At 42.7% G+C, this 27,088-nt stretch overlaps 1 protein-coding gene across 1 annotated transcript in view; it reads right to left on the bottom strand.

Annotated features, from left to right (window-relative positions):
- COL9A1 (collagen type IX alpha 1 chain) overlaps nucleotides 1-27,088 on the bottom strand; it is a 176,234-nt gene that overhangs the window by 41,836 nt on the left and 107,310 nt on the right. The window contains exons 26-28 of the mRNA XM_063916767.1: nucleotides 21,483-21,527; nucleotides 19,195-19,248; nucleotides 18,888-18,941 (exon numbers count right to left, since the gene is read on the bottom strand). Coding sequence (XP_063772837.1) covers nucleotides 18,888-18,941; nucleotides 19,195-19,248; nucleotides 21,483-21,527 — 153 coding nt within the window. The remainder of the gene's footprint in view (nucleotides 1-18,887; nucleotides 18,942-19,194; nucleotides 19,249-21,482; nucleotides 21,528-27,088) is intronic.

The following is a 27,088-nucleotide window of genomic DNA, read 5'->3' on the forward strand; positions in this document are numbered from 1 at the left end:
TCCAATCTATAGTCACTGAAAATGAAGGCAGATTGGACAATTACATGACAGTAAATAGTAATCATGTTTGAAATAGTGTTTCTCTAAGCATTGGAGAGAGATAAAGTAGGTGGAAATAAAGTATCAGCCAATCAGCTCCTAACTGCCATGTTACAGGCTGTGCTTGAAAAATGACAGGAGCTGATTGGCAGGTACTTTAACTCTGTCCACTTTATCTCTCTCCAAGGTTTCGTAACCTTGTTTAAGCTCTAGCTATATTATTAGCTAGAGCTTAAACTGGCCATGATCTGACTGACACACAAGAGTACAGGGGAAATCCCTGGTTGGTTTTTACTGTCTGAGGGCACCACCCCCTCCTCTAATGTCAGGTTCCAGACTGTGCACTTGAATGACAGAATCCAGGGTTACTTGAGGGTCAATTACCTGGTAGAATGGGAACTTAGATAAATATGTCAGCTTGGTTTCTATCTATAGAAACTGCACTAAAGGCCCATATAGACGGGCCGATGTGGGAGAGATGTGTGCTGAGCGACCCGCTCAGCACACATCTTTCCCGCCGCTCAGCACACCGCGATCTGTGCTGAGCGTGTGGGGGGAGACGGGGGGGGGGGGGGGGGCACTCGCTTCACCCAGCGGGCTACACACGGAGCGATAATGCAGAAATTCTAAGCAATCTAGTCAGATTGCTTAGAATATCGCTCCGTGAGAACCCCCCTTTAGGGTTACCATCCTACCAAAGAAAATTAGCAGTTGACTTGGGTTGGGTATGTGTATGCTTACTGTATCCCGGCAGCAGAATGCCGGTGGGGGGAAGGGCGAGCGCAACAAGCCCCTTGCGGGCTTGGTGGCTTGCTGCGCTCGCTACAGGTTCTATTCCCACTCTATGGGTGTTGTGGACACCCACGGGTGGGAACAGTCCCTGTTGGTCAGCATGATTTAGGGTCCTACAAAGGTTGGCATACACTGTATCTTGCATGCATTTGCACTGAACATGAGCAGTACTACATACATACTGTACATATATGTGACCATGTACCTGAACTTGTATTGTAATAAAGTGGAATGGGGCATTGGCATCCTGAGTTGACTACCTCCCGTTACAACACTGTAATCCCGACACCAGCTGAAATACCGGCTGGTTCCCCCACTTGGGGGGTGGTGGTCCATGCCACCACCTGAGGGGGAATAGAACCCTGTGACGACCGAAGGGATCCCGACCGCCAGGATCTCATACTGATGCCATTGTAACGTAGTCCAAGTACAGTGCAGTAAGGGTGTACTCATGCAGTTGTGACCACATGCAGACTGGGAAAGCTATATTATTTACAGATGGTCAGTGGCAGAAGCTAATGGTGGATGATGATGATGATGATGATAACGGTCACTTGTACTATCAAACTGCTTGTGATTGGCTGCTTGCAAATCTCTGTTGACAATAACTGCTGTTTTCTTTGTTGCTCGGCAATAGATTATACACGTGTGTACTTGTTTAAGTTTTTCTTCTTTTTTTGTATAATGTATATGAGACTGGGAGTTGTTCTTTGCAAAAACCAGATGCTGGATTAAATCTCTAGTACTGCATATAGAGGGATACATTATTTTTGCAGGGGTGTTTTTTCTGAGCAACTTATGCCCATCACAGTAGTAATATTGGAATGACCTTTCCTTCCTGTACATATGCTGTACCTGGCCAGAGGTTGGGTGTACACGCTTGAATGCAGTCCCACTGTCAGCAGGTAATGACTGAAATGTGCACCAGTGTGACTAATGAGAAATGCTATATAAAGCACACAGGAAGATAGCAGAGCTGCAGTTAGATAGGCACCGTTCTCAAATATGTCTTAAAACTATTTTCTTTTTTCAGCTTCAAGATCTCTAGTTGACATAAGTCCAGCCTAATTAAAAATAAACAGATGGTTCTCATCCTGCCCACCTAGCAGAACTGCAGGAGTCCCATATCTATCTAATTTCTATCTAATTTCTGATGAACTCACCCATGGCTGGTAATAAAAATCTGTTTTTCAGGAGAAAACTGAATGAATAAAGTCCTCTGTGCATTGAGCAACTTAAGATGATTAAATGAGCCACATCAGTCATACAAAGGGATGATTCAGAGTTGGGAGGAAAACAAGAGAAGGGAGAACATTTGCACCTTAGCGAAACCATCTAGCACTGCAGGTGGGACAGATGAAACATTAGCAGAGAGCTTTACTGTTGCCAGGTTGTTACCTCAGATGAATTCTAAATTGCAGTGTAAAAATAAAGTTGTCTAGCATTTGTGGGCTACAGGCAAAAGCAGCCAAAGCATGCAAAAATAATAAATGTATTTGCACCACTGGAATTTCAACCTGGTTTGTTCAGGGGCAACTTTGATCCCTTTTTTGTCATCTTTATAGAACAGATAGGGTTGGAGTAATGCTGTGAGCACTGTTTACATCAGTGTTTTCAACCGCTGTGCCACAGCACACTAGTGTGCCGCGTGCAGTTGTCAGATGTGCCGCTGCTGCCTGTCCACCTCAGATGTCTGCTCTCTTTCCCGCGGCGCACTGCACTCTTCTGTGTCACGGGCCATTATCTATGGTGACGCGGTGTGACTCATAGATCACGCCTGTCATGCCGGCTCGTCTGTTATCATGCGCGCTCTCCTGCCCGCCTACCCAGCCGCCGTCTCTCCTGCCCGCCTACCCAGCCGCCGTCTCTCCTGCCCGCCTACCCAACAGCTGGCTCTCCTGTCCGCCTACCTAGCCACCAGCTCTCCTGCCCACCTACCCGGCTGCTCTCCTGCCCGCTCTGTTGCTCCATGCTCTCAGTGCTGAGCGAGAAACCTGAGGTTGGGGCCAGTGTATTTTGTTTATTTATTTGATTGCTGTGGGGCCAATTTGTGGAGTTACTGGGCGGAAGGGGGTCAAAATGTTTGGCATTACTCTGGGGGACAGTGAGAATGTTATTACTGGGGGGTCACAATGTTTGGCATTACTCTGGGGGACAGTGTGAATGTTATTACTGGGGAGGTCACAATGTTTGGCATTACTCTTGGGGACAGTGAGAATGTTATTACTGGGCGGTCACAATGTTTGGCATTACTCTGGGGGACAGTGTGAATGTTATTACTGGGGGGGGTCACAATGTTTGGCATTACTCTTGGGGACAGTGTGAATGTTGTTACTGGGGGGTCACAATGTTTGGCATTACTCTTGGGGACAGTGTGAATGTTGTTACTGGGGGGTCACAATGTTTGCTATTACTCTGGGGGACAGTGTGAATGTTATTACTGGGGGGTCACAATGTTTGGCATAACCCTGGGGGACAGTGTGTGATAGAATTACTGGAGACACACACACACACAATGTGTGGCATTGCAATAATGGAAGAAGTGTTGGAATTTCTTGGGGGGCGGGGACACAATGTGTGACATTACTGTTGGTGACTGTGGTGGAATTACCATTTCTATGTTTTATTACAGTGGGGGCCAATGTGTTTTTATTGCGGGGGCCACTATGTCTGTTTTATTACTATAGGAGATATTATACTGTATATTAGTTGATTAAAAAAAAACTGATGGTGTGCCTTGGCAATTTTAAAATCTCGTTTAGTGTGCCACAAGTTTAAAAAGGTTGAAAATCACTGGTTTACATGGTTAAATAATCCAAGTTACGGGTACAATCCAGAGCAATTAGGAACCTATTTGTGTCTCGTTCTTTTTACAATGTGCACATATTATTAGAGATGAGCGGGTTCGGTTTCTTTGAATCCGAACCCGCACGAACTTCACTTTTTTTTCCACGGGTCCGAGCGACTCGGATCTTCCCGCCTTGCTCGGTTAACCCGAGCGCGCCCGAACGTCATCATGACGCTGTCGGATTCTCGCGAGGCTCGGATTCTATCGCGAGACTCGGATTCTATATAAGGAGCCGCGCGTCGCCGCCATTTTCACTCGTGCATTGAGATTGATAGGGAGAGGACGTGTCTGGCGTCCTCTCCATTAGAATAGAGATAGATAGATTAGATAGAGAGAGATTGTGCAGAGTCGCAGACAGAGTTAGTTTACCACAGTCAGTGACCAGTGCAGCAGCTAGTTAACTTTTATTTAATATAATATATCCGTTCACTTCTCTCTGCTATATCCGTTCTCTGCCTGAAAAAAAAACCGATACACAGCACAGTCAGTCACACAGTGTGACTCAGTCTGTGTGCACTCAGCTCAGCCCAGTGTGCTGCACAGTCATCAATGTATAAATTAAAAGCTTATAATTAATTGTGGGGGAGACTGGGGAGCACTGCAGGTTGTTAGCAGGAGCCAGGAGTACAATTATATTAATTAACAGTGCACACTTTTGCTGCAGGAGTGGTGACCAGTGCCTGACCACCAGTATAGTATTGTTGTATACTACTAATATCTCTTTACATATCAACCAGTCTATATTAGCAGCAGACACAGTACAGTGCGGTAGTTCACGGCTGTGGCTACCTCTGTGTCGGCACACGGCAGGCAGTCCGTCCGACCAGAATTGTATTATTTATTATTATATACCTACCACCTAACCGTGGTTTTTTTTTCATTCTTTATACCGTCATAGTGTCATCCTAATTGTTACGAGTATACTACTATCTCTTTATCAACCAGTGTACAGTGCGGTAGTTCACGGCTGTGGCTACCTCTGTGTCGGCACACGGCAGGCAGTCCGTCCGACCAGAATTGTATTATTTATTATTATATACCTACCACCTAACCGTGGTTTTTTTTTCATTCTTTATACCGTCATAGTGTCATCCTAATTGTTACGAGTATACTACTATCTCTTTATCAACCAGTGTACAGTGCGGTAGTTCACGGCTGTGGCTACCTCTGTGTCGGCACACGGCAGGCAGTCCGTCCGACCAGAATTGTATTATTTATTATTATATACCTACCACCTAACCGTGGTTTTTTTTTCATTCTTTATACCGTCATAGTGTCATCCTAATTGTTACGAGTATACTACTATCTCTTTATCAACCAGTGTACAGTGCGGTAGTTCACGGCTGTGGCTACCTCTGTGTCGGCACACGGCAGGCAGTCCGTCCGACCAGAATTGTATTATTTATTATTATATACCTACCACCTAACCGTGGTTTTTTTTTCATTCTTTATACCGTCATAGTGTCATCCTAATTGTTACGAGTATACTACTATCTCTTTATCAACCAGTGTACAGTGCGGTAGTTCACGGCTGTGGCTACCTCTGTGTCGGCACACGGCAGGCAGTCCGTCCGACCAGAATTGTATTATTTATTATTATATACCTACCACCTAACCGTGGTTTTTTTTTCATTCTTTATACCGTCATAGTGTCATCCTAATTGTTACGAGTATACTACTATCTCTTTATCAACCAGTGTACAGTGCGGTAGTTCACGGCTGTGGCTACCTCTGTGTCGGCAGTCGGCAGGCAGTCCGTCCATCCATAATTGTATTATTATTATAATATATACCACCTAACCGTGGTTTTTTTTTCATTCTTTATACCGTCGTCATAGTGTCATACTAGTTGTTACGAGTATACTACTATCTCTTTATCAACCAGTGTACAGTGCGGTAGTTCACGGCTGTGGCTACCTCTGTGTCGGCAGTCGGCAGGCAGTCCGTCCATCCATAATTGTATTATTATTATAATATATACCACCTAACCGTGGTTTTTTTTTCATTCTTTATACCGTCGTCATAGTGTCATACTAGTTGTTACGAGTATACTACTATCTCTTTATCAACCAGTGTACAGTGCGGTAGTTCACGGCTGTGGCTACCTCTGTGTCGGCAGTCGGCAGGCAGTCCGTCCATCCATAATTGTATTATTATTATAATATATACCACCTAACCGTGGTTTTTTTTTCATTCTTTATACCGTCGTCATAGTGTCATACTAGTTGTTACGAGTATACTACTATCTCTTTATCAACCAGTGTACAGTGCGGTAGTTCACGGCTGTGGCTACCTCTGTGTCGGCAGTCGGCAGGCAGTCCGTCCATCCATAATTGTATTATTATTATAATATATACCACCTAACCGTGGTTTTTTTTTCATTCTTTATACCGTCGTCATAGTGTCATACTAGTTGTTACGAGTATACTACTATCTCTTTATCAACCAGTGTACAGTGCGGTAGTTCACGGCTGTGGCTACCTCTGTGTCGGCAGTCGGCAGGCAGTCCGTCCATCCATAATTGTATTATTATTATAATATATACCACCTAACCGTGGTTTTTTTATACCACCTAACCGTGGCAGTCCGTCCATAATTGTATACTAGTATCCAATCCATCCATCTCCATTGTTTACCTGAGGTGCCTTTTAGTTCTGCCTATAAAATATGGAGAACAAAAAAGTTGAGGTTCCAAAATTAGGGAAAGATCAAGATCCACTTCCACCTCGTGCTGAAGCTGCTGCCACTAGTCATGGCCGAGACGATGAAATGCCAGCAACGTCGTCTGCCAAGGCCGATGCCCAATGTCATAGTACAGAGCATGTCAAATCCAAAACACCAAATATCAGAAAAAAAAGGACTCCAAAACCTAAAATAAAATTGTCGGAGGAGAAGCGTAAACTTGCCAATATGCCATTTACCACACGGAGTGGCAAGGAACGGCTGAGGCCCTGGCCTATGTTCATGGCTAGTGGTTCAGCTTCACATGAGGATGGAAGCACTCAGCCTCTCGCTAGAAAACTGAAAAGACTCAAGCTGGCAAAAGCACCGCAAAGAACTGTGCGTTCTTTGAAATCCCAAATCCACAAGGAGAGTCCAATTGTGTCGTTTGCGATGCCTGACCTTCCCAACACTGGACGTGAAGAGCATGCGCCTTCCACTATTTGCATGCCCCCTGCAAGTGCTGGAAGGAGCACCCGCAGTCCAGTTCCTGATAGTCAGATTGAAGATGTCAGTGTTGAAGTACACCAGGATGAGGAGGATATGGGTGTTGCTGGCGCTGGGGAGGAAATTGACCAGGAGGATTCTGATGGTGAGGTGGTTTGTTTAAGTCAGGCACCCGGGGAGACACCTGTTGTCCGTGGGAGGAATATGGCCGTTGACATGCCAGGTGAAAATACCAAAAAAATCAGCTCTTCGGTGTGGAGGTATTTCACCAGAAATGCGGACAACAGGTGTCAAGCCGTGTGTTCCCTTTGTCAAGCTGTAATAAGTAGGGGTAAGGACGTTAACCACCTCGGAACATCCTCCCTTATACGTCACCTGCAGCGCATTCATAATAAGTCAGTGACAAGTTCAAAAACTTTGGGTGACAGCGGAAGCAGTCCACTGACCAGTAAATCCCTTCCTCTTGTAACCAAGCTCACGCAAACCACCCCACCAACTCCCTCAGTGTCAATTTCCTCCTTCCCCAGGAATGCCAATAGTCCTGCAGGCCATGTCACTGGCAAGTCTGACGAGTCCTCTCCTGCCTGGGATTCCTCCGATGCATCCTTGCGTGTAACGCCTACTGCTGCTGGCGCTGCTGTTGTTGCCGCTGGGAGTCGATGGTCATCCCAGAGGGGAAGTCGTAAGCCCACTTGTACTACTTCCAGTAAGCAATTGACTGTTCAACAGTCCTTTGCGAGGAAGATGAAATATCACAGCAGTCATCCTACTGCAAAGCGGATAACTGAGTCCTTGACAACTATGTTGGTGTTAGACGTGCGTCCGGTATCCGCCGTTAGTTCACAGGGAACTAGACAATTTATTGAGGCAGTGTGCCCCCGTTACCAAATACCATCTAGGTTCCACTTCTCTAGGCAGGCGATACCGAGAATGTACACGGACGTCAGAAAAAGACTCACCAGTGTCCTAAAAAATGCAGTTGTACCCAATGTCCACTTAACCACGGACATGTGGACAAGTGGAGCAGGGCAGGGTCAGGACTATATGACTGTGACAGCCCACTGGGTAGATGTATGGACTCCCGCCGCAAGAACAGCAGCGGCGGCACCAGTAGCAGCATCTCGCAAACGCCAACTCTTTCCTAGGCAGGCTACGCTTTGTATCACCGCTTTCCAGAATACGCACACAGCTGAAAACCTCTTACGGCAACTGAGGAAGATCATCGCGGAATGGCTTACCCCAATTGGACTCTCCTGTGGATTTGTGGCATCGGACAACGCCAGCAATATTGTGTGTGCATTAAATATGGGCAAATTCCAGCACGTCCCATGTTTTGCACATACCTTGAATTTGGTGGTGCAGAATTTTTTAAAAAACGACAGGGGCGTGCAAGAGATGCTGTCGGTGGCCAGAAAAATTGCGGGACACTTTCGGCGTACAGGCACCACGTACAGAAGACTGGAGCACCACCAAAAACTACTGAACCTGCCCTGCCATCATCTGAAGCAAGAAGTGGTAACGAGGTGGAATTCAACCCTCTATATGCTTCAGAGGTTGGAGGAGCAGCAAAAGGCCATTCAAGCCTATACAATTGAGCACGATATAGGAGATGGAATGCACCTGTCTCAAGTGCAGTGGAGAATGATTTCAACGTTGTGCAAGGTTCTGATGCCCTTTGAACTTGCCACACGTGAAGTCAGTTCAGACACTGCCAGCCTGAGTCAGGTCATTCCCCTCATCAGGCTTTTGCAGAAGAAGCTGGAGGCATTGAAGAAGGAGCTAACACGGAGCGATTCCGCTAGGCATGTGGGACTTGTGGATGCAGCCCTTAATTCGCTTAACAAGGATTCACGGGTGGTCAATCTGTTGAAATCAGAGCACTACATTTTGGCCACCGTGCTCGATCCTAGATTTAAAGCCTACCTTGGATCTCTCTTTCCGGCAGACACAGGTCTGCTGGGGTTGAAAGACCTGCTGGTGACAAAATTGTCAAGTCAAGCGGAACGCGACCTGTCAACATCTCCTCCTTCACATTCTCCCGCAACTGGGGGTGCGAGGAAAAGGCTCAGAATTCCGAGCCCACCCGCTGGCGGTGATGCAGGGCAGTCTGGAGCGACTGCTGATGCTGACATCTGGTCCGGACTGAAGGACCTGACAACGATTACGGACATGTCGTCTACTGTCACTGCATATGATTCTCTCAACATTGATAGAATGGTGGAGGATTATATGAGTGACCGCATCCAAGTAGGCACGTCACACAGTCCGTACTTATACTGGCAGGAAAAAGAGGCAATTTGGAGGCCCTTGCACAAACTGGCTTTATTCTACCTAAGTTGCCCTCCCACAAGTGTGTACTCCGAAAGAGTGTTTAGTGCCGCCGCTCACCTTGTCAGCAATCGGCGTACGAGGTTACATCCAGAAAATGTGGAGAAGATGATGTTCATTAAAATGAATTATAATCAATTCCTCCGCGGAGACATTGACCAGCAGCAATTGCCTCCACAAAGTACACAGGGAGCTGAGATGGTGGATTCCAGTGGGGACGAATTGATAATCTGTGAGGAGGGGGATGTACACGGTGATATATCGGAGGGTGAAGATGAGGTGGACATCTTGCCTCTGTAGAGCCAGTTTGTGCAAGGAGAGATTAATTGCTTCTTTTTTGGGGGGGGTCCAAACCAACCCGTCATATCAGTCACAGTCGTGTGGCAGACCCTGTCACTGAAATGATGGGTTGGTTAAAGTGTGCATGTCCTGTTTTGTTTATACAACATAAGGGTGGGTGGGAGGGCCCAAGGATAATTCCATCTTGCACCTCTTTTTTCTTTTCTTTTTCTTTGCATCATGTGCTGATTGGGGAGGGTTTTTTGGAAGGGACATCCTGCGTGACACTGCAGTGCCACTCCTAGATGGGCCCGGTGTTTGTGTCGGCCACTAGGGTCGCTAATCTTACTCACACAGCTACCTCATTGCGCCTCTTTTTTTCTTTGCGTCATGTGCTGTTTGGGGAGGGTTTTTTGGAAGGGACATCCTGCGTGACACTGCAGTGCCACTCCTAGATGTGCCCGGTGTTTGTGTCGGCCACTAGGGTCGCTAATCTTACTCACACAGTCAGCTACCTCATTGCGCCTCTTTTTTTCTTTGCGTCATGTGCTGTTTGGGGAGGGTTTTTTGGAAGGGCCATCCTGCGTGACACTGCAGTGCCACTCCTAGATGGGCCCGGTGTTTGTGTCGGCCACTAGGGTCGCTTATCTTACTCACACAGCGACCTCGGTGCAAATTTTAGGACTAAAAATAATATTGTGAGGTGTGATGTGTTCAGAATAGGCTGAAAATGAGTGTAAATTATGTTTTTTGAGGTTAATAATACTTTGGGATCAAAATTACCCCCAAATTCTATGATTTAAGCTGTTTTTTAGGGTTTTTTTAAAAAAACACCCGAATCCAAAACACACCCGAATCCGACAAAAAAAATTCGGTGAGGTTTTGCCAAAACGCGGTCGAACCCAAAACACGGCCGCGGAACCGAACCCAAAACCAAAACACAAAACCCGAAAAATTTCCGGCGCTCATCTCTACATATTATACCCCTTTCACACTGCCATCAAGATCCCAGGTTATTGCACATGAATGTGCAGCAACCCAGGATATTGGGGGTCATTCCAAGTTGATCCCTCACTAGCAACTTTTTGCAGCGCTGCGATCAGGTTAAACTCGGCAAAACTGCGCATGCGTATGCACCGCAATGCACAGGCACGGCGTACGGGTACAAAGAGGATCGGTGCTGGGCGATGGATTTAATGAAGAATTTAGTCGCAAAGCGGATCGCAAGGTGATTGGCAGAAAGAGGGCGTTTATGGGTGTCAACTGACCGTTTTCTGGGAGTGCTTGGAAAAATGCAGGTGTGTCCAAGCCTTTGCAGGGCGGGTGTCTGACGTCAATTCCTGGACCAAAAAGTTTGAAGTGATCGCAGCGGCTGTGTAAGTCCAGAGCTACTCAGAAACTGCAACAAACTTTCTTGTGCCGTCGGCTGCAAAAGCATTCGCACACTTGCCAAGCAAAAATACACTCCCCCATAGGGGGTCATTCTGAGTTGATCGCTCGCTAGCAACTTTTTGCTGTGCTGCGATCAGATAGTCGCCGCCTATGGGGGAGTGTGCGAACGCTTTTGCAGCTAACAGCACAAAAATAGTTTGTTGCAGTTTCTGAGTTGCTCTGGACTTACTCAGCCACTACGATCATGTCAGACTTTTTGGTCCTGGATTTGATGTCAGATACCCGCCCTGCAAACGCTTGGACATGCCTGTGTTTTTCCAAGCACTCCCAGAAAATGGTCAGTTGACACCCAAAAACGCCCTCTTTCTGTAAATCACCTTGCGATCGGCTGTACAAATGGATTCCTTGTTAAAGCCATCACCCAGCACCGATCCTGTTAGTACCCGCACGACGTGCCTGCGCATTGCGGTGCATACGCATGCGCAGTTTTGCCGAGTTTTAACTTGATCGCAGCACTGCAAAAAGTTGCTAGCCAGCGATCAACTTGGAATGGCCGCCATAGGCGGCAACTATCTGATCGCAGGACAGCAAATAGTTCCTAACGAGTGAATGACCCCCATTGTGCAGTGTGAAAGCACCCAGGTGAAATAACTCGGGTGGAGAGGCGCAGCATTAACACCTGGGTATCGAGCAGGTTGACCATGGGTTCAAGCTGGCTCGCGGAGCAGTGTGAATGGGTAAGCTGGGTTGATGTGCCCATTCGCATCATAGGAAGAGGAAGTGCTTGGAGATCATCTAATCTCCATGCGACGACTCGGGTAGCGTCAGCAGTGACGTCACCAACCCGGCAATAAGCCGGGTCGGACCTCCAGTCTGAAAAAGTTCTCACCCGGGATAGACAAGAGTACAAAATGCCAGGTGCAACCAAGCATATCGTTGTGAAAGGGCTATTATTTAGTTATACTGTATTAAATCAATTTCTCCTCCAATAATTTTCATATTTTACTTTCAGCTGCTATTGTATTGTCTGTGAAAGAATCAGAGTTTGTTTTACACAGTACATGATTAATGGACAATTTAGTGTCCTTTAAATGGCAGTTCTGCTTAGCACTGTATGTCATATACACTCAGTGGCCACTTTATTAGGTACACACTTCCAGTACTGGGTAGAACTCAATTTGCCCCATCCAGTTTGAATTATTCATGGAATTCAATTCAACAAGGTGCTGGAATAATTTCTTAGAAGTACTGGTCCATGTTAACATGACAGCTTCACGCAGTTGCTGCAGACTTGTTCATATGACAAATCTCATGTTCCACCATATTATGCCAATGGTGCATACATAATGCAAATCTCCCATTCTACCTCATTCCAAAGGTGTTTTATTTGTGTTATGTTTGTGGAACCAGCTTGAGATGACATGTGCTTTGTTACATGGCACATTGGTGGTCATTGCGAGTTGATCGCTAGCTGCATTCGTTTGCTGTGCAGCGATGAGGCAAAAAATCAGCACTTCTGCGCATACGGCGCAATGCGCACGCACGATGTACTATTGCAACGAATTATGTAGTTTCACACAGGGTCTAGCGAAGCTTTTCAGTCGCACTGCTGGCCGCAGAGTGATTGACATGAAGTGGGCGCTTCTGGGTGTTAAATGACCGTTTTCAGGGAATGTTGAAAAAAACGCAGGCGTGCCAGGAAAAACGCAGGCGTGGCTGGGTGAACGCAGGGTGTGTTTGTGATGTCAAAACAGGAACTGAACAGTCTGAAGTGATCGCAAGCACTGAGTAGGTTTTGAGCTACTCTAAAACTGCACAAAAAAACTTTGTAGCGGCTCTGCGATCCTTTCGTTTGCACTTCTGCTAAGCTAAAATACACTCCCAGTGAGCGGCGGCATAGCGTTTGCACGGCTGCTGAAAACAGCTAGCGAGCGATCAACTCGGAATGACCATCATTAGCCTGTTGGAAGTAGCTGTTAGAAGATGGGTGGCCTGTGGCTATATAAAGATGTGTTTGGTCAGCAACAATACTGAGTGGACTGTAGCTTTTACTGAGTAGACTGTAGCATTAAACAGTGCACAACTGGTGCTATAGGGACATTGGATATAGGTATACTGGGATGTACTTTTTTAGGAAGGACAGAATGGAAATAATTGGAGGAGGGGTAGCAATGTATGTGAAAAAGAGCATAAATACTACCTTAGTACAAAGTATTGAAGAAAAAACTGAGGCTCTTTGGGTGACCATAGACACATATTGCATAAACCTCTGAGTGGCATATGCATTTAAGTGAAACACATGGAACTGAGGGGGTCATTCCGAGTTGTTCGCTCGGTAAAAATCTTCGCATCGCAGCGATTTTCCGCTTAATGCGCATGCGCAATGTCCGCACTGCGACTGCGCCAAGTAAATTTGCTATGCAGTTAGGAATTTTACTCACGGCATTTTCATCGTTCTGGCGATCGTAATGTGATTGACAGGAAATGGGTGTTACTGGGCGGAAACAGGCCGTTTTATGGGCGTGTGGGAAAAAACGCTACCGTTTCCGGAAAAAACGCAGGAGTGGCCAGAGAAACGGGGGAGTGTCTGGGCGAACGCTGGGTGTGTTTGTGACGTCAAACCAGGAACGACAAGCACTGAACTGATCGCAGATGCCGAGTAAGTCTGGAGCTACTCAGAAACTGCTACGAGGTGTGTAATCGCAATATTGCGAATACATCGTTCGCAATTTTAAGATGCTAAGATTCACTCCCAGTAGGCGGCGGCTTAGCATGAGCAAATCTGCTAAAATCCGCTTGCGAGCGAACAACTCGGAATGACCCCCTGAATACAATTAATAAAATCATATTGTACTACATTTTGCAATATATTTTTAAGGCTGTTATACAGGTTGAGTATCCCATATCCAAATATTCCGAAATACGGAATATTCCGAAATACGGACTTTTTTGAGTGAGAGTGAGATACTGAAACCTTTGTTTTTGATGGCTCAATGTACACAAACTTTGGCCCTCATTCCGAGTTGTTCGCTCGGTATTTTTCATCGCATCGCAGTGAAAATCCGCTTAGTACGCATGCGCAATGTTCGCACTGCGACTGCGCCAAGTAACTTTGCTATGTAGAAAGTATTTTTACTCACTGCTTTTTCTTCGCTCCGGCGATCGTAATGTGATTGACAGGAAATGGGTGTTACTGGGCGGAAACACGGCGTTTCAGGGGCGTGTGGCAGAAAACGCTACCGTTTCCGGAAAAAACGCAGGAGTGGCCGGAGAAACGGTGGGAGTGCCTGGGCGAACGCTGGGTGTGTTTGTGACGTCAACCAGGAACGACAAGCACTGAAATGATCGCACAGGCAGAGTAAGTCTGGAGCTACTCTGAAACTGCTAAGTAGTTAGTAATCGCATTATTGCGAATACATCGGTCGCAATTTTAAGAAGCTAAGATTCACTCCCAGTAGGCGTAGGCTTAGCGTGTGTAACTCTGCTAAATTCGCCTTGCGACCGATCAACTCGGAATGAGGGCCTTTGTTTAATACACAAAGTTATTAAAAATATTGTATTAAATGACCTTCAGGCTGTGTGTATAAGGTGTATATGAAACATAAATTAATTGTGTGAATGTAGACACACTTTGTTTAATGCACAAAGTTATAAAAAATATTGGGTAAAATTACCTTCAGGCTGTGTGTATAAGGTGTATATGTAACATAAATGCATTCTGTGCTTAGATTTAGGTCCCATCACCATGATATCTCATTATGGTATGCAATTATTCCAAAATACGGAAAAATCCCATATCCAAAATACCTCTGGTCCCAAGCATTTTGGATAAGGGATACTCAACCTGTATAAAGTTCCATCTACAGATTCTTTCCTGTGTCATGGTTCATTTATAACTAATTATGTTTCTGTAGAATTCTGGGGGAAAAGAATCAGAATACACAATATTACTTGGTCGATGTGGGATCAGTAGTACAATGGTTAGAGTACATGTCTTTGACTTTGTTATTAATATGTTGCTATGGGGTTTACCTTTGTTACTCTATAACAAGTGCTGTGCTGAGGAAAGCAGGTGATGTCTGTTGGCTTAGTTGTTTCATAAAGTATGTAAGAGTAAAGCTAGACAAACACTATACAATTATCTGCCAGATCTGGATGATTGGAATGAAAATATGGTAATGGATGAGAGTAAATGACATCGACCATTTTCTCCAAAACACTGAAAAACTGTCAAAAACTGTTGTTTATGCAAATTGGTTAAAGCTGTGATCTAACCAATTTGTCAGAATGACAGGTTTTGTCCATTTTTCAGTGTTTGGGAGCAAATGGTTGATTGTCATTTACTCTCATCTATTACCATATTTTCATTTCAACCAGCCAGATCTGGCAGATAATCTGCCAGATAATTGTTTAAGTGTTGGGAAGAGATCTGTATCTAGAGCTGATCGTATGCATTTAATAACTGGTGTTTTGTGATGCAAGTAATTTGTTGTGAATCAAAATGCATTTGTATATGAAAATTTTAACTTTGCCAAACTGTAACATGATGTGTACTTTTATGTCTCATTAAGATTTATTACCTTTGTAATAGGAAAATAACAAACATTGGGCCTGATTCAGATGCGGTTATTCTTGCTGATGCTGTTAAAATCTTTTTCCATTCACAATTGTGATCATATGCTAATATGAGCAGAAGGTGATCTGAGCATAGGGACACCCACTGCAGTCGCATTATTTCCGTCCAACAGCGTATAACTGCTTATACATTGGTACCGTTGTCACAAATCAGAACATGTCACCTCTGTAATGCGCAGGCTGAGCTGCTCTCCAGGGAAACAGAGGGCTCTCCAGCAGCAAGTAAGATCGCAACTGCTAATTATGCACGTCCGGAGAACGGTGTCTGGACATCTATGACATGCCTGCATTTGGCGAACCACTCCCCATTGCCACCCCCAAACGCTGTCATCCTGTCACTCACTGTGCGACTAATTCCTCTGTGCGACCGCTATAGCAATTCAATCGCTGCACATGCACACTGCGGCTCAGATGGATGCACAGTTAGAAAACATCATCAGAATTGCTTACAATAGCTGCTTAGCGACCGCATCCGAGTGAGGCTCCTTCATTGTTAGTAAAATGTTACAAAATGTCAGAATATTAAAGTATTCTCTAAATGATCTATGTGTTATTTCTCTGAATGGTTTGCTCTTTGTGATTAGACTTATACCAGTGTACAGTTTATATAATTCTTAAAAGTCAGTAACTTGAGTAGCGGAACAAACATTTCCAGAAATATAGCACTCTGTAAATGTAGCTGTAGTAATGTTTATATTAGCTATAATATCCAGTGAAAGGTAAAGCAGTACCATTCATCTCCTATATTTTCAGTGGTTTAGGTCTATATTAATCTGTGTGTGTCAGAGCACCTGACTGCTAATACTTCAGACCTTCCTCTGACATAAGTCCTGACACAGAGATGGACGCAGTTCATACAGCAGATGCATCTTTGGACGCAGCTTCTGTACGATAATATGATAATGCCACATGAGGCATCTTGTGTACAGAGACACCTCCTGTAGGCTTTTCTGATCCACTGCTGCATCAGAAGATGAAGCATTGGATCATCTGTATGAACATCATTCTTCTGAGTACATTCCGGTTACCCACGATGCCCAGTGTTTTTACACTGCCTGGGCCAGTTAGTAATTATTACTAATCAAATATTGAAATGTATGTATCAGTGGCACTGGCTATATGCAAATTATTGATGTGTTTATCTCACCTCAAATATGAGAGAAGAGATGTTGTCTGGAATCCCCGACAACCAGTAAAAAGCCGGAGGTCGGAATACCAACCACTACCTGTTATTCCCAGTCGGGTGGTGGGTGCCCGTCACCACCCAAGGGAGAATAGAACCAGTGGCACTGCTCGCCACCATGCCTGAAGCGTGGTGAGCACAGCGAGCTCACAATGGAACTCGCTGCCGGTATTACGGCTGGCGGGATGCCAATGGCGGGATCCTGACAGTCAACATCCAGTCACCTGGCATATCATACTGATCCCTGTCTGACCTGTGTATCACTTCTTAGAAATTCTTACCATATGGTCATTGTAGAACATATCTGAGTCTGTCAAAATGTACCCAGAAATGTATTTTTCTGCTTATTATACAATTACGCTACAATTATCACCAGGGCTGTATATTTAGACCAGTGATTTTTGGTATAACATATCTAATAAAGACTTTTCCCTTGAAGTATGCTTACTGTTTAATGTTTACTGCCTATTCTTACTCTTAACCATTAAAGTCTGATATGTTCAGACAGTAAGTGTTAACTTCTGACCTAAGGAATAAATGTGATATTTCACTACTTAGAGATTTTCTTCCTTCCAATAGTTAGACATATGAACATTGTTTGCCTCTGAGCTAAGCAATATGTGATATACTGTCAAATAAGGTCAGAGATATGGTTATTATTGTTAGCCTCTGACCCACCAAGAAATTTCAAGACATTTTGTCCTTGCTTATGGTCAGGCACTTGATCATTGCTGGACAGCCTCTGACCCATTTAGGCGCGTTAGGTGAGAGATTTGTCAATTGAGCAATCATAGTCACCAATTTGGTCACCTGATTTGTTGGCTACCCATGTTTTTCTGTAGTTTGTTTTGTTTGGTGTGTGAGGTATTATGTGTTTTTTAATGGAGAAATAAAAGTTACGTTTTTAGTACTGTTATAACGCATTTTTGGTGGATAAGTGCCCCAACAAAAAGAGTACTTGCCTTTACTATTTACGCTGCATCACCTCAGCCTACTCAGAAAATATATGCCCCTTGCCCAAAAGGCCACAGCATGTCAATCAGGCCCGTAAAACTGAGACACTAATATATCTATATAAGCACCTAAAGCATGACCTGAGAATGACACGTGCAGTAGGAGCAGGGGCTCCCAAAAGGTGTGTATCTCCCCTCCACACCAGCGTCTCTCGCTGTAGCAACAAAGAGAAGACAGACTATGGGTGTCCATCGACTATCGATTGCTAGCAAACATCTATTGTCCAAATGTAGAGTGTTTTACCATTGATCAGAGGCCACCAAAGGTAGAATATTGATGGCTGTCTTCAGCTGGTGCCTGTTTGGCCTGCTATGCACATCTGTTGGGCACTATCTGCACATGTGTATAGGCTAACCACCGATGGTTTCCCATCAATGGTTAACTACTGATGTGGGAAACCCTATCGATCATAGATGGCAGAGTCACCGATGGTCATCACTAGGACAGACTAAGAAAGAGCCTTCATAAAATTGTACTTCATGTTTTTAAAAATTTTTTGTTGGGTTTAAAATACTGATAGTTTCACAGACATTTGCTCAGAGCTTGGGCCACTATAAAACTACATGTCATATATGGCAGAAAACAAAAAAATGTATTCAGTGATGATGGTCTAAGCTGTACATTGATGTTATGCTGTATATTAGATGCTATGTGAGATGGCAAAGGGCACTGGGCTGAAGACTTGCTTATTGCAACAAATTTATTGAACTAAGGGGTCTATTTACTAAGCCTTGGATGGAGATAATGTCGCTGGAGATAAAGTACCAGCCAATCACTGTCTAATTGCCATGTCACAGGCTGGGTTTGAATAATGGCAGTTAGGAGCCGATTGGTTGGTACTTTATCGCCAGCGACTTTATCTCCATCCAAGGCTCAGTAAATAGACCCCTAAATTATTTGCTTGTTGGACTTACTTCAAAGGTCCATACCTGAACCGACATTTCAAAAGTGACTTAGTTTATTTAATGACAAAGAGTGATGATGCACTGTAACCAATATTAACCAATCACACGTCACCTTGCCAATGTAGTATAATAAGATTAATGAAAGATCATATCTTATTGGCTGCTATGGGCTATTGTTAGTAAACATTATTACCGTGTGTTTACAACTCTATTTCACAAAATGCTTTTTGTTTATAATATTGTACAGTATTGTAAGTGCATGAACCACTCCAAGATATCCGGGGCAGCAGGTTTGTCCACTTACCGGAGGTCCAATGGGTCCTATTGGGCCAACTTCCCCTTGAGGTCCTTGATCCCCCTATTTATGTTATAAGAGAAAGATTAGTAACAACATATAGTATATAAATATACAGCATCAGACAAACACTGACTTTTAATGTATGAGCTAACGCCACCGATTCCAGTACATCTGTAACCAAATAATCCTTTTCCCAGGCTGGAAAGACTTGACTCATAAAACAAATATCGTCATTCCTTTACTTTATTAAAAAGATTATATATGATGTGATTGTACAAATAATCATTACATAGAAAAAGAAATTAAATCTTACAGGTTTACCAGAGTTTCCCATTAGTCCAGGTACACCAGGAGCACCGGAATTACCCTGAATAAAATGGAAAAGAAAGTCTGAATTTTTGCAATATATTATACATTAGGCTTTAATAGACAAGTAAATATTTGAATGGCGAAGTGCAGTGCCGTAACTACATGTGCGCCAGGTGTGCCTGGCACACAGCGCAGTCGCACTGAGGGCGCAACAGCCCCCACTCCCTAAAGTCAGCAGCTTGTAATGAGTCAAACTGACTCATTACAAGCCGACTGTGCCGGGGGAGGAGAGGAGCAGCAGAGTAGGAAGGGGGAGGGAGCCGCAGCAGCGCTATGTAATTGGTGGCAGCGCCGCTGCAGCAGTCCCTCTCCTTCCGCATTGGCTGGCCGGCTCTGCTGTGAATGCTGGGATGCACTTCTCTCATCCCAGCATTCACAGCGGCGGCCAGCCAATGCGGAAGGAGAGGGACAGCTGCATGTGGCGCCGCCAGCAATTACACTGCGCTGCTGCGGCTCCCTCCTCCCCCCTCCTTCTTCCCTGCCCCTGGAGCTGCCAGCACCGAGGAGCCTGACTGCCTGAGCCAGCGGAGAGATGGTAAGTATCATCTATCTATCTATCTATCTATCTATCTATCTATCTATCTATCGGTCTGTCTACCTAATATGTAAAAGGGGGACTCTCTCTGCTGTAATGTGTAAAAAAGGGGATGCTGTCTGCCGTAATGTGCAAAAAGGGGGACTGGCTGCCGTAATGTGTAAAAAGGGGAACTGTCTGCCGTAATGTGTAAAAAGGGGAACTGTCTGCCGTAAAGTGTAAAAAAGGGGAACTGTCTGCCGTAATGTGTCAAAAAAGGGGACAGAGTCTGCTGTAATGTGTAAAAAGGGTACGCAGTCTGCCGTAATGTGTAAAAAGGGGGGACACAGTCTACCGTAATGTGTAAAAAGTGGGATTGGCTGCCGTAATGTGTAAAAAGGGGGACTGGCTGCCGTAAAGTGTAAAAAGGGGATGCTGGCTGCCGTAAGTGTAAAAAGGCGAACTATCTGCCGTAATGTGTAAAAACGGGGACTATCTGCCGTAATGTGTAAAAAGGGGGACTATCTGCCGTAATGTGTACAAAGGGGGACTATCTGCCGTAATGTGTAAAAAGAGGAACGGAGTCTGCCGTAATGTGTAAAAAGGGAGACGGAGTCTGCCGTAATGTGTAAAAAGGGGGACGGAGTCTGCCGTAATGTGTAAAAAGGGGGCGCTGTCTGCCGTAATGTGTAAAAAGGGGACGCAGTCTACCGTAATGTGTGAAAAGGGGGGGCGCTGTCTGCCGTAATGTGTAAAAAGGGGGACACTGCCTGCCGTAATGTGTAAAAAGAGGATGCAGTCTGCCATAATGTGTAAAAAGGGGGACGCAGTCTGCCGTAATGTGTAAAAAAGAGGACGCTGTCTGCCATAATGTGTAAAAAGGGGACGCTGTCTGCCGTAATGTGTAAAAAGGGGGTGCACTGCCCCTCTTTTACATATAGTGGGGGGGGGCGCCGATGCCCTATCTTGCACACATCGCTAAAATGTCTAGTTACGGCACTGGTGAAGTGTATTAAGTCAAAGTAAAGATTTGTTATAATGATTAACCATGGAAACATTATTTCCATCTACCAATGATAAAATCTCTAAATATTTGGTGAACCACTGCCACTTAAGTAACTTTGTGTATAGTATATGTTTTCACAATAATTTATAGACTGATGTGCATAATTTTCTTATAAATACTCAAGTAATAATACATTTTAATTATAACAAGTATTTTAAAAACATGCAGGTTTTTTTTTTTAATATACTTATGCCTCAATTGATTGTAGAATGGTCCTGTCTTGAACAAATGGCTGACTTTACTCTCCCTGGTTAGTAATAAGAGTAGCAATAGATACCTTTCCCTCCAAAGATTGATACTTCTTTTCACAACAAATATACTGTAGATTGATTTTTAACTAGCACACTTAATTATTCCTCCTCCAAACATAAACATTTAATTAATATCTGTTTACAACATTTGGTATTTCTATTTAGTAACTTAAAGTGGGCCTGGAGGCCCTGCAACCTTCTCTGTGACGTTTATTATGGTAGGTTTTAACTTACATAATATAATTAATACGGTAACTAATAACCTATAACCAACACACCAAATTATCTCTAAAAGGGACAACTACCATAAATGACAGTCCTAACAGCAATACGTCTAATAAATATAAAAACTAGGATCTTTTTTAAATGAATAACAATTGTGGGTCAAGAAACATAGTTACCTTCCCTCCAGCTGTTCCTTTGGCACCTGGATTGCCTGGCATACCCTAAAACAAATAAAACATAAAACAAAGTTATGTTAGGGTATAAAAGGCTTATAAAATGCACATTTTAGCTAAACAATGAATATAGCATTTTTGATATACAGTGAATATAAATAATAGAAAGGGTTGATATATGTTAGAATATATTAGAAATAGATGTGATAGCTACTGGCATGTTCCAGTGATTTTCTTACTGCATGGCGATTATTTGGTGCTTGCAGAAACTTTCATAACAATGTCTTTAGTCAGTGACCACAATAACCAGAATTATTGTACACATGCATTATTATGTTTTCTGTATGTAGGTTATGCCATTAGAGTGGGGAACACGATTTCATGTTGTATCCTAACAATAAGTGATAATCAGTTATAAAAATGGTGTCACTTTTGAAATTATTATTTAAAATAAGATAAGGCTAGAGATAGCATCCATAAAAATAACACTACAGATTATATACAAGCTCCTTGTCTTATCTGTCTCACTTAGAGTACATCTATTTCAGGCTCTAAAATATAGGGTCCTTACTTAGAAAAAAACTGATGTCCTTAATAAAATATCTCCCCATCATCAAAGACATTTGCCATCTACATTATCTTCAGTTCTCATAAACTCCAGAAACTTTTACATGAATGTGCAGATTATGATTAGTGATCCTTTAACTCGAAAGATTTATATGTGACAGGGATGATTTTAACCTGGAGATAATTGGAAAACAGTGAATAGATTTGTATTATGGGCTGACATGCAAGTTGTGGTGGCTTAGATGGATGAGCCTGGAAGCAATGTTTTGTAAAGACTGGAGTGGGAACATATGGTTTATTAGGATGCCAAATAGGAACATTTTGCAGCAGTCGAAGTATAACATGATGAGTGGGTTTAATTAGAATCTTAGAAAAGAGTCAGAAGATGTTTAAAAAGTAAAGGTAGCAGGGTATAGTGATGAATGAAAGGGTGAAAGACGGCTGACTAGAACTTTTATTATGAGATATGTATAATAAGTAACCATGCATTAGAAAACCATTTCCTATAATTTGCAGTGTATAGTTATCCTGGGAAATGACTGAATAGGTCTGCAGCAATGTGAGACGTGTTGATTTGGTGCACAGTGCCATAGTTGCAAACAATAACTATGAATTCCAAGTTGTATTTTTAAATTGTAAAATAAAAAATGAATCACACAGATGTTTTCACATGAAAATGGAATATCACAAACACAAAACAGGTGTTCGCAGCCAACTGTAATGTTCCAAAACCAAATGTCAAGTTTTTTTCATATTCATTAATTTATTGATTTGACTGCGCACTCTTGCAACTTTTACTGAACTTTTTTTTTCCGTTAAACTTCTACGGCTAAATACACATCAGAGCGCTGTGTATTCCAGCCAATCCAATGCCCATTACTACTAAAAATATGCCTTTGTTTATTTTGTTGGCTTAAATAGTTTTAAAACATTATTTAAAGCTACTGTATATTGGATTTTACCATTATTACCAGGTGTTATCTATAATAATAATAATAATTATTATTATTATTATAAAATTTAAATTAGGTATGCCATGAAATGTACTTAAACCAGTGGCTTACCTGCTTATTGACTGCCATGAATAATGGTTGTTTACTACTTATGTCGCTGTTTAAGGTCAGTTAATCTACAGATATACTTGACAGAATGTATAGATTTTGTATCACAAAGGTAGAAATTGCTGCCATTTCTGATGACATCATACCAAACAATAAAGCTGTATGTATAGTCAGTTTGCAAACAGCAATCTGCACCATGGTGGACGTTCTTATTGCTTAGAATCCAGAGAATTATTCATAACTTCCAATCTTTCTGATCAAATTGTCAGAGGAAGAAAATATCAAGAAAATAGTTTGTGTTCTACCCAAATGCTGGCTCCACCGGCAACAGTGTGTTAAAAAGTAATGTCTTTGGTGACTGGGTATAATGGGAGTTGTTTGTTGATCAAATGATGTATGACCATAAATTGGAGAACATTCCAGGAAAGAGGAAGAAACACCCCATACAGCAGCTCAGTATGGTATGGGCTGAAATACCAGCGGTCAGGATACAGACTGCGGCATCCCATTGTTTAGAATCCCGACAGTGGTCAGGTAAGCATGCCACCACTCACCGCCTATTCCCCTAGCCCTAACTCACCCTTACTTCAGCCTAAACCTAACTCTACTCCCGCAGCCTAACCCTAACCCTCTCCGGTGGTGCCTAACCCTAACCCCCCTCCCCGCAGCCTAAACCTACCCCCCTTTCCTGCAGCCTAATCCTAATGCTCTCCTCGAAGCCTAAAACTACCCCTCCCCCCCTTCCTTATTAACGAACACTGGATAAAAGTCACCAACTCCAACTATACTGTATTAGCAATATTTATTGCCAGGTTAGCATACTCACTATTTTATTTGAAGATGGTTAATTACTGCACAAGATATTTTGTGAAAATCATTGTTGCAAATATATTTCTATTACACTATATTACCAGAGTATTTAACACAAGATTTTAAACAGTGACACTGCAGTGCATCTATTTCTTCCTGTTGTACTGTAGATGGTCAATCCATCTTGAGTGGCCCAATTTAGAATTTTCTGATTGCCTGGCAATTTTAATTTATTTATTTTTGTCAGTTATCACCCACACATTCCAATAAATACCATAAACCACAAATATTTTACTTGCCTTTTTTCAGAAATGGCAGCTATCTTTAAATCATGACAGACAGCAATTTCCATATTGGCAGGTATTTACGCAACTGCATATATCTTAGGACTGGGTAATGGTGGAGCATTGGGACAAAAAAAATCATTTTTCTTGCCAACGTCTGGGCTACATTTTGTTCATACATTGATTAATTTCCTGTAGCTCAACAAAATATTTGTGAAATTATCAGTTTTCAAGGCGCCACTTTTTTGTGGCAGGTACAGTATGTATACACTAGTAATGTGTTGCAAAAAAGCTGAATTCTGAGAATTGTATCCAAACTTTTTTTTAAATCTATGAAAAAGATGTTTTATACAAGAAAGTTTGACACAAATCTCAGACTTCAGCTTTTCTTTCAACAAATTTCTAGTGTGTGTGTGTGTGTGTGTGTGTGTGTGTGTGTGTGTGTATATATATATATATATATATATATATATATATATAGAAAATGTCCACAAAGTGGGGATGCACTCTCGCTGTGTAGAAACCAATCAATTGGAACAGTCAAATGTCACCGTAATTTTTAATGTCGACGTTTCGGCCTGTAAACAGGCCTTTCTAAAGACCGGTGAAACAGCAGATCAAGGGTTCAGTTGCAGTAACAAGGAAAAAACAAATATCTGTCAAGCACCATCAAACCGCCAGGCTTCATGCTATATCATATAAAGACAGTTCAAACAGACGACACAGGACTCACTATCCATAAAGCTAGTATACAGTCATCATTACACCTGGATGCAGCCAAGGCTGTAAGTATTCACAATGTCAGTACTAGAGACGTCACATACATGACGTCTCCAGTACTGACATTGTGAATACTTACAGCCTTGGCTGCATCCAGGTGTAATGATGACTGTATACTAGGTTTATGGACAGTGAGTCCTGTGTCGTCTGTTTGAACTGTCATTATATGATATAGCATGAAGCCTGGCGGCTTGATGGTGCTTGACAGATATTTGTTTCTTCTTTGTTACTGCAACTGAACCCTTGATCTGCTGTTTCACCGGTCTTTAGAAAGGCCTGTTTACAGGCCGAAACGTCGACATTAAAAATTACGGTGACATTTGACTGTTCCAATTGATTGGTTTCTACACAGCGAGAGTGCATCCCCACTTTGTGGACATTTTCTATAAATAGTGGACCCCATGGTCTATTGGATGCACCCGCCTTTATGTCTTGTTTGGAGGATGTGAGTGCAGGAGCACCTTTGGATATATATATATATATATATATATATATATATATATGCAGCGTGTAACCGGCACTCTCACTTCTTCTGTTAATGCGGCGGTGCTCATTCAACAGTGTACGCAGTCAGTCCAAAATACGGCACTCAGCGATCTTAATCAGCAAAAATAAGCTTTGCAACGTTGCGGCTTTTTATTAGCCTTTTTCAAGCAGCATAACCATAACGTTGCAAAGCTTATGCTGCCTAAGCTGTGAGTTATTTTTGCTGATTAAGACCGCTGAGTGCCGTATTTTGGACTGACATATATATATATCTTCCGCGCAAAAAAAACAAAAACAAACGGAAACCTGATTTTTATTTTTAGGCTGTGATAGTGGCACCCTAAGAAAGTAATAATTCCACAAATATTTTGTGAGTTTAACCCCTTTAATCAGTCATTAAAAAGTGAGATAAGGTAATCATTGTGTAACCAAAATGTAGCCTAAACTTTGCTGAGAACAATGTTTTTTTTCCCAAGCCGGTACAGACTCCATAATCCAGAGATATTTGTATTTGCATAAACTCCTACAAACATGAAAATCACTGTCTGTTGTGATTTACATAAAAATACAGGGGATACAAACATTTTGTCAATAATTAAAATGTCGGGTAGAGTTAGGTTGTGGTAGGGGAGGGTTAGGTATAGGCTGCGGGGAGGGGGGGTAAGGGTTAGGCACCACCGGGTAGAGCTAGGGTTAAGCTGCAAACAGGGAGGGTTAGGGGGATATTGTTACTTACCTTCCCCTGTCGGGATTTTGATCTTTGGGATGCCGCAGTCGGTATTCTGACTACTGGTATCCCGTCCTCCAGGATATCCATCCCAACCCCTTTATGTTGTCCACTATAAAACCCTACTAAAACATTTTATGAGTGGTGGCAGTACACATGTAAACATGATCAGAAATGAACATGTGTATAGTTATGCTGCCACAGCTCATAAAATCCTTTAAGTAGCATTTTACAGCGGTCAACAAAATAGTGCCTGGGGTCTATATTCAGCTTGTCAAGATTTTGATGGTCGAATAGCTAACCACATTACAAATACAACATTAATAAGTATATATGTTTATTTTATGAAAGTGGAATACAAAGCAAATGACTGAAAAGTAAACCAGCCCCTCCGAAAATCAAAATCTAAACTTAAAAACCATTAGCGGGGATATGTCATTTTCACCACAATAAATAAAAATGCTGACTTTATTTTTGATGAACAGTTAGAAGCCATTCTAGATGTATTAGTCCTGCAAAGTTTTGGAATCTTTGTTAGTTTTAACTACTGTACTATATTAGAGTAGTTTTCCAAACAAGGTTTTGAGTTGGCTGCTCTCTTCTTCTGGTATAAGCAATACACTGGCATTTATTGCAGGAATGTAAAATAAAATGAAAAATTATACAACAAATTCTAAATAGATTGAAAGCTAATTACCTCTGCTACAATTTATTTTGCACATAAAATTGATTATACGAAATGCATTTTTTTTTGCTAGAAATGTTTACTTTAAAAATCAATTACTAGTTTTAGAGATACTTTAAAATTTAATTTATTTAACTGTTTAAATAAAAGTGAAGTGGCTTTAGAGCACAGGCTCATTATAAGTCTGTCAAATATTAAATTGGTGCAAA

This window comes from Pseudophryne corroboree, chromosome 4, assembly GCF_028390025.1.
Source record: "Pseudophryne corroboree isolate aPseCor3 chromosome 4, aPseCor3.hap2, whole genome shotgun sequence".
NCBI lineage: Eukaryota > Metazoa > Chordata > Amphibia > Anura > Myobatrachidae > Pseudophryne > Pseudophryne corroboree.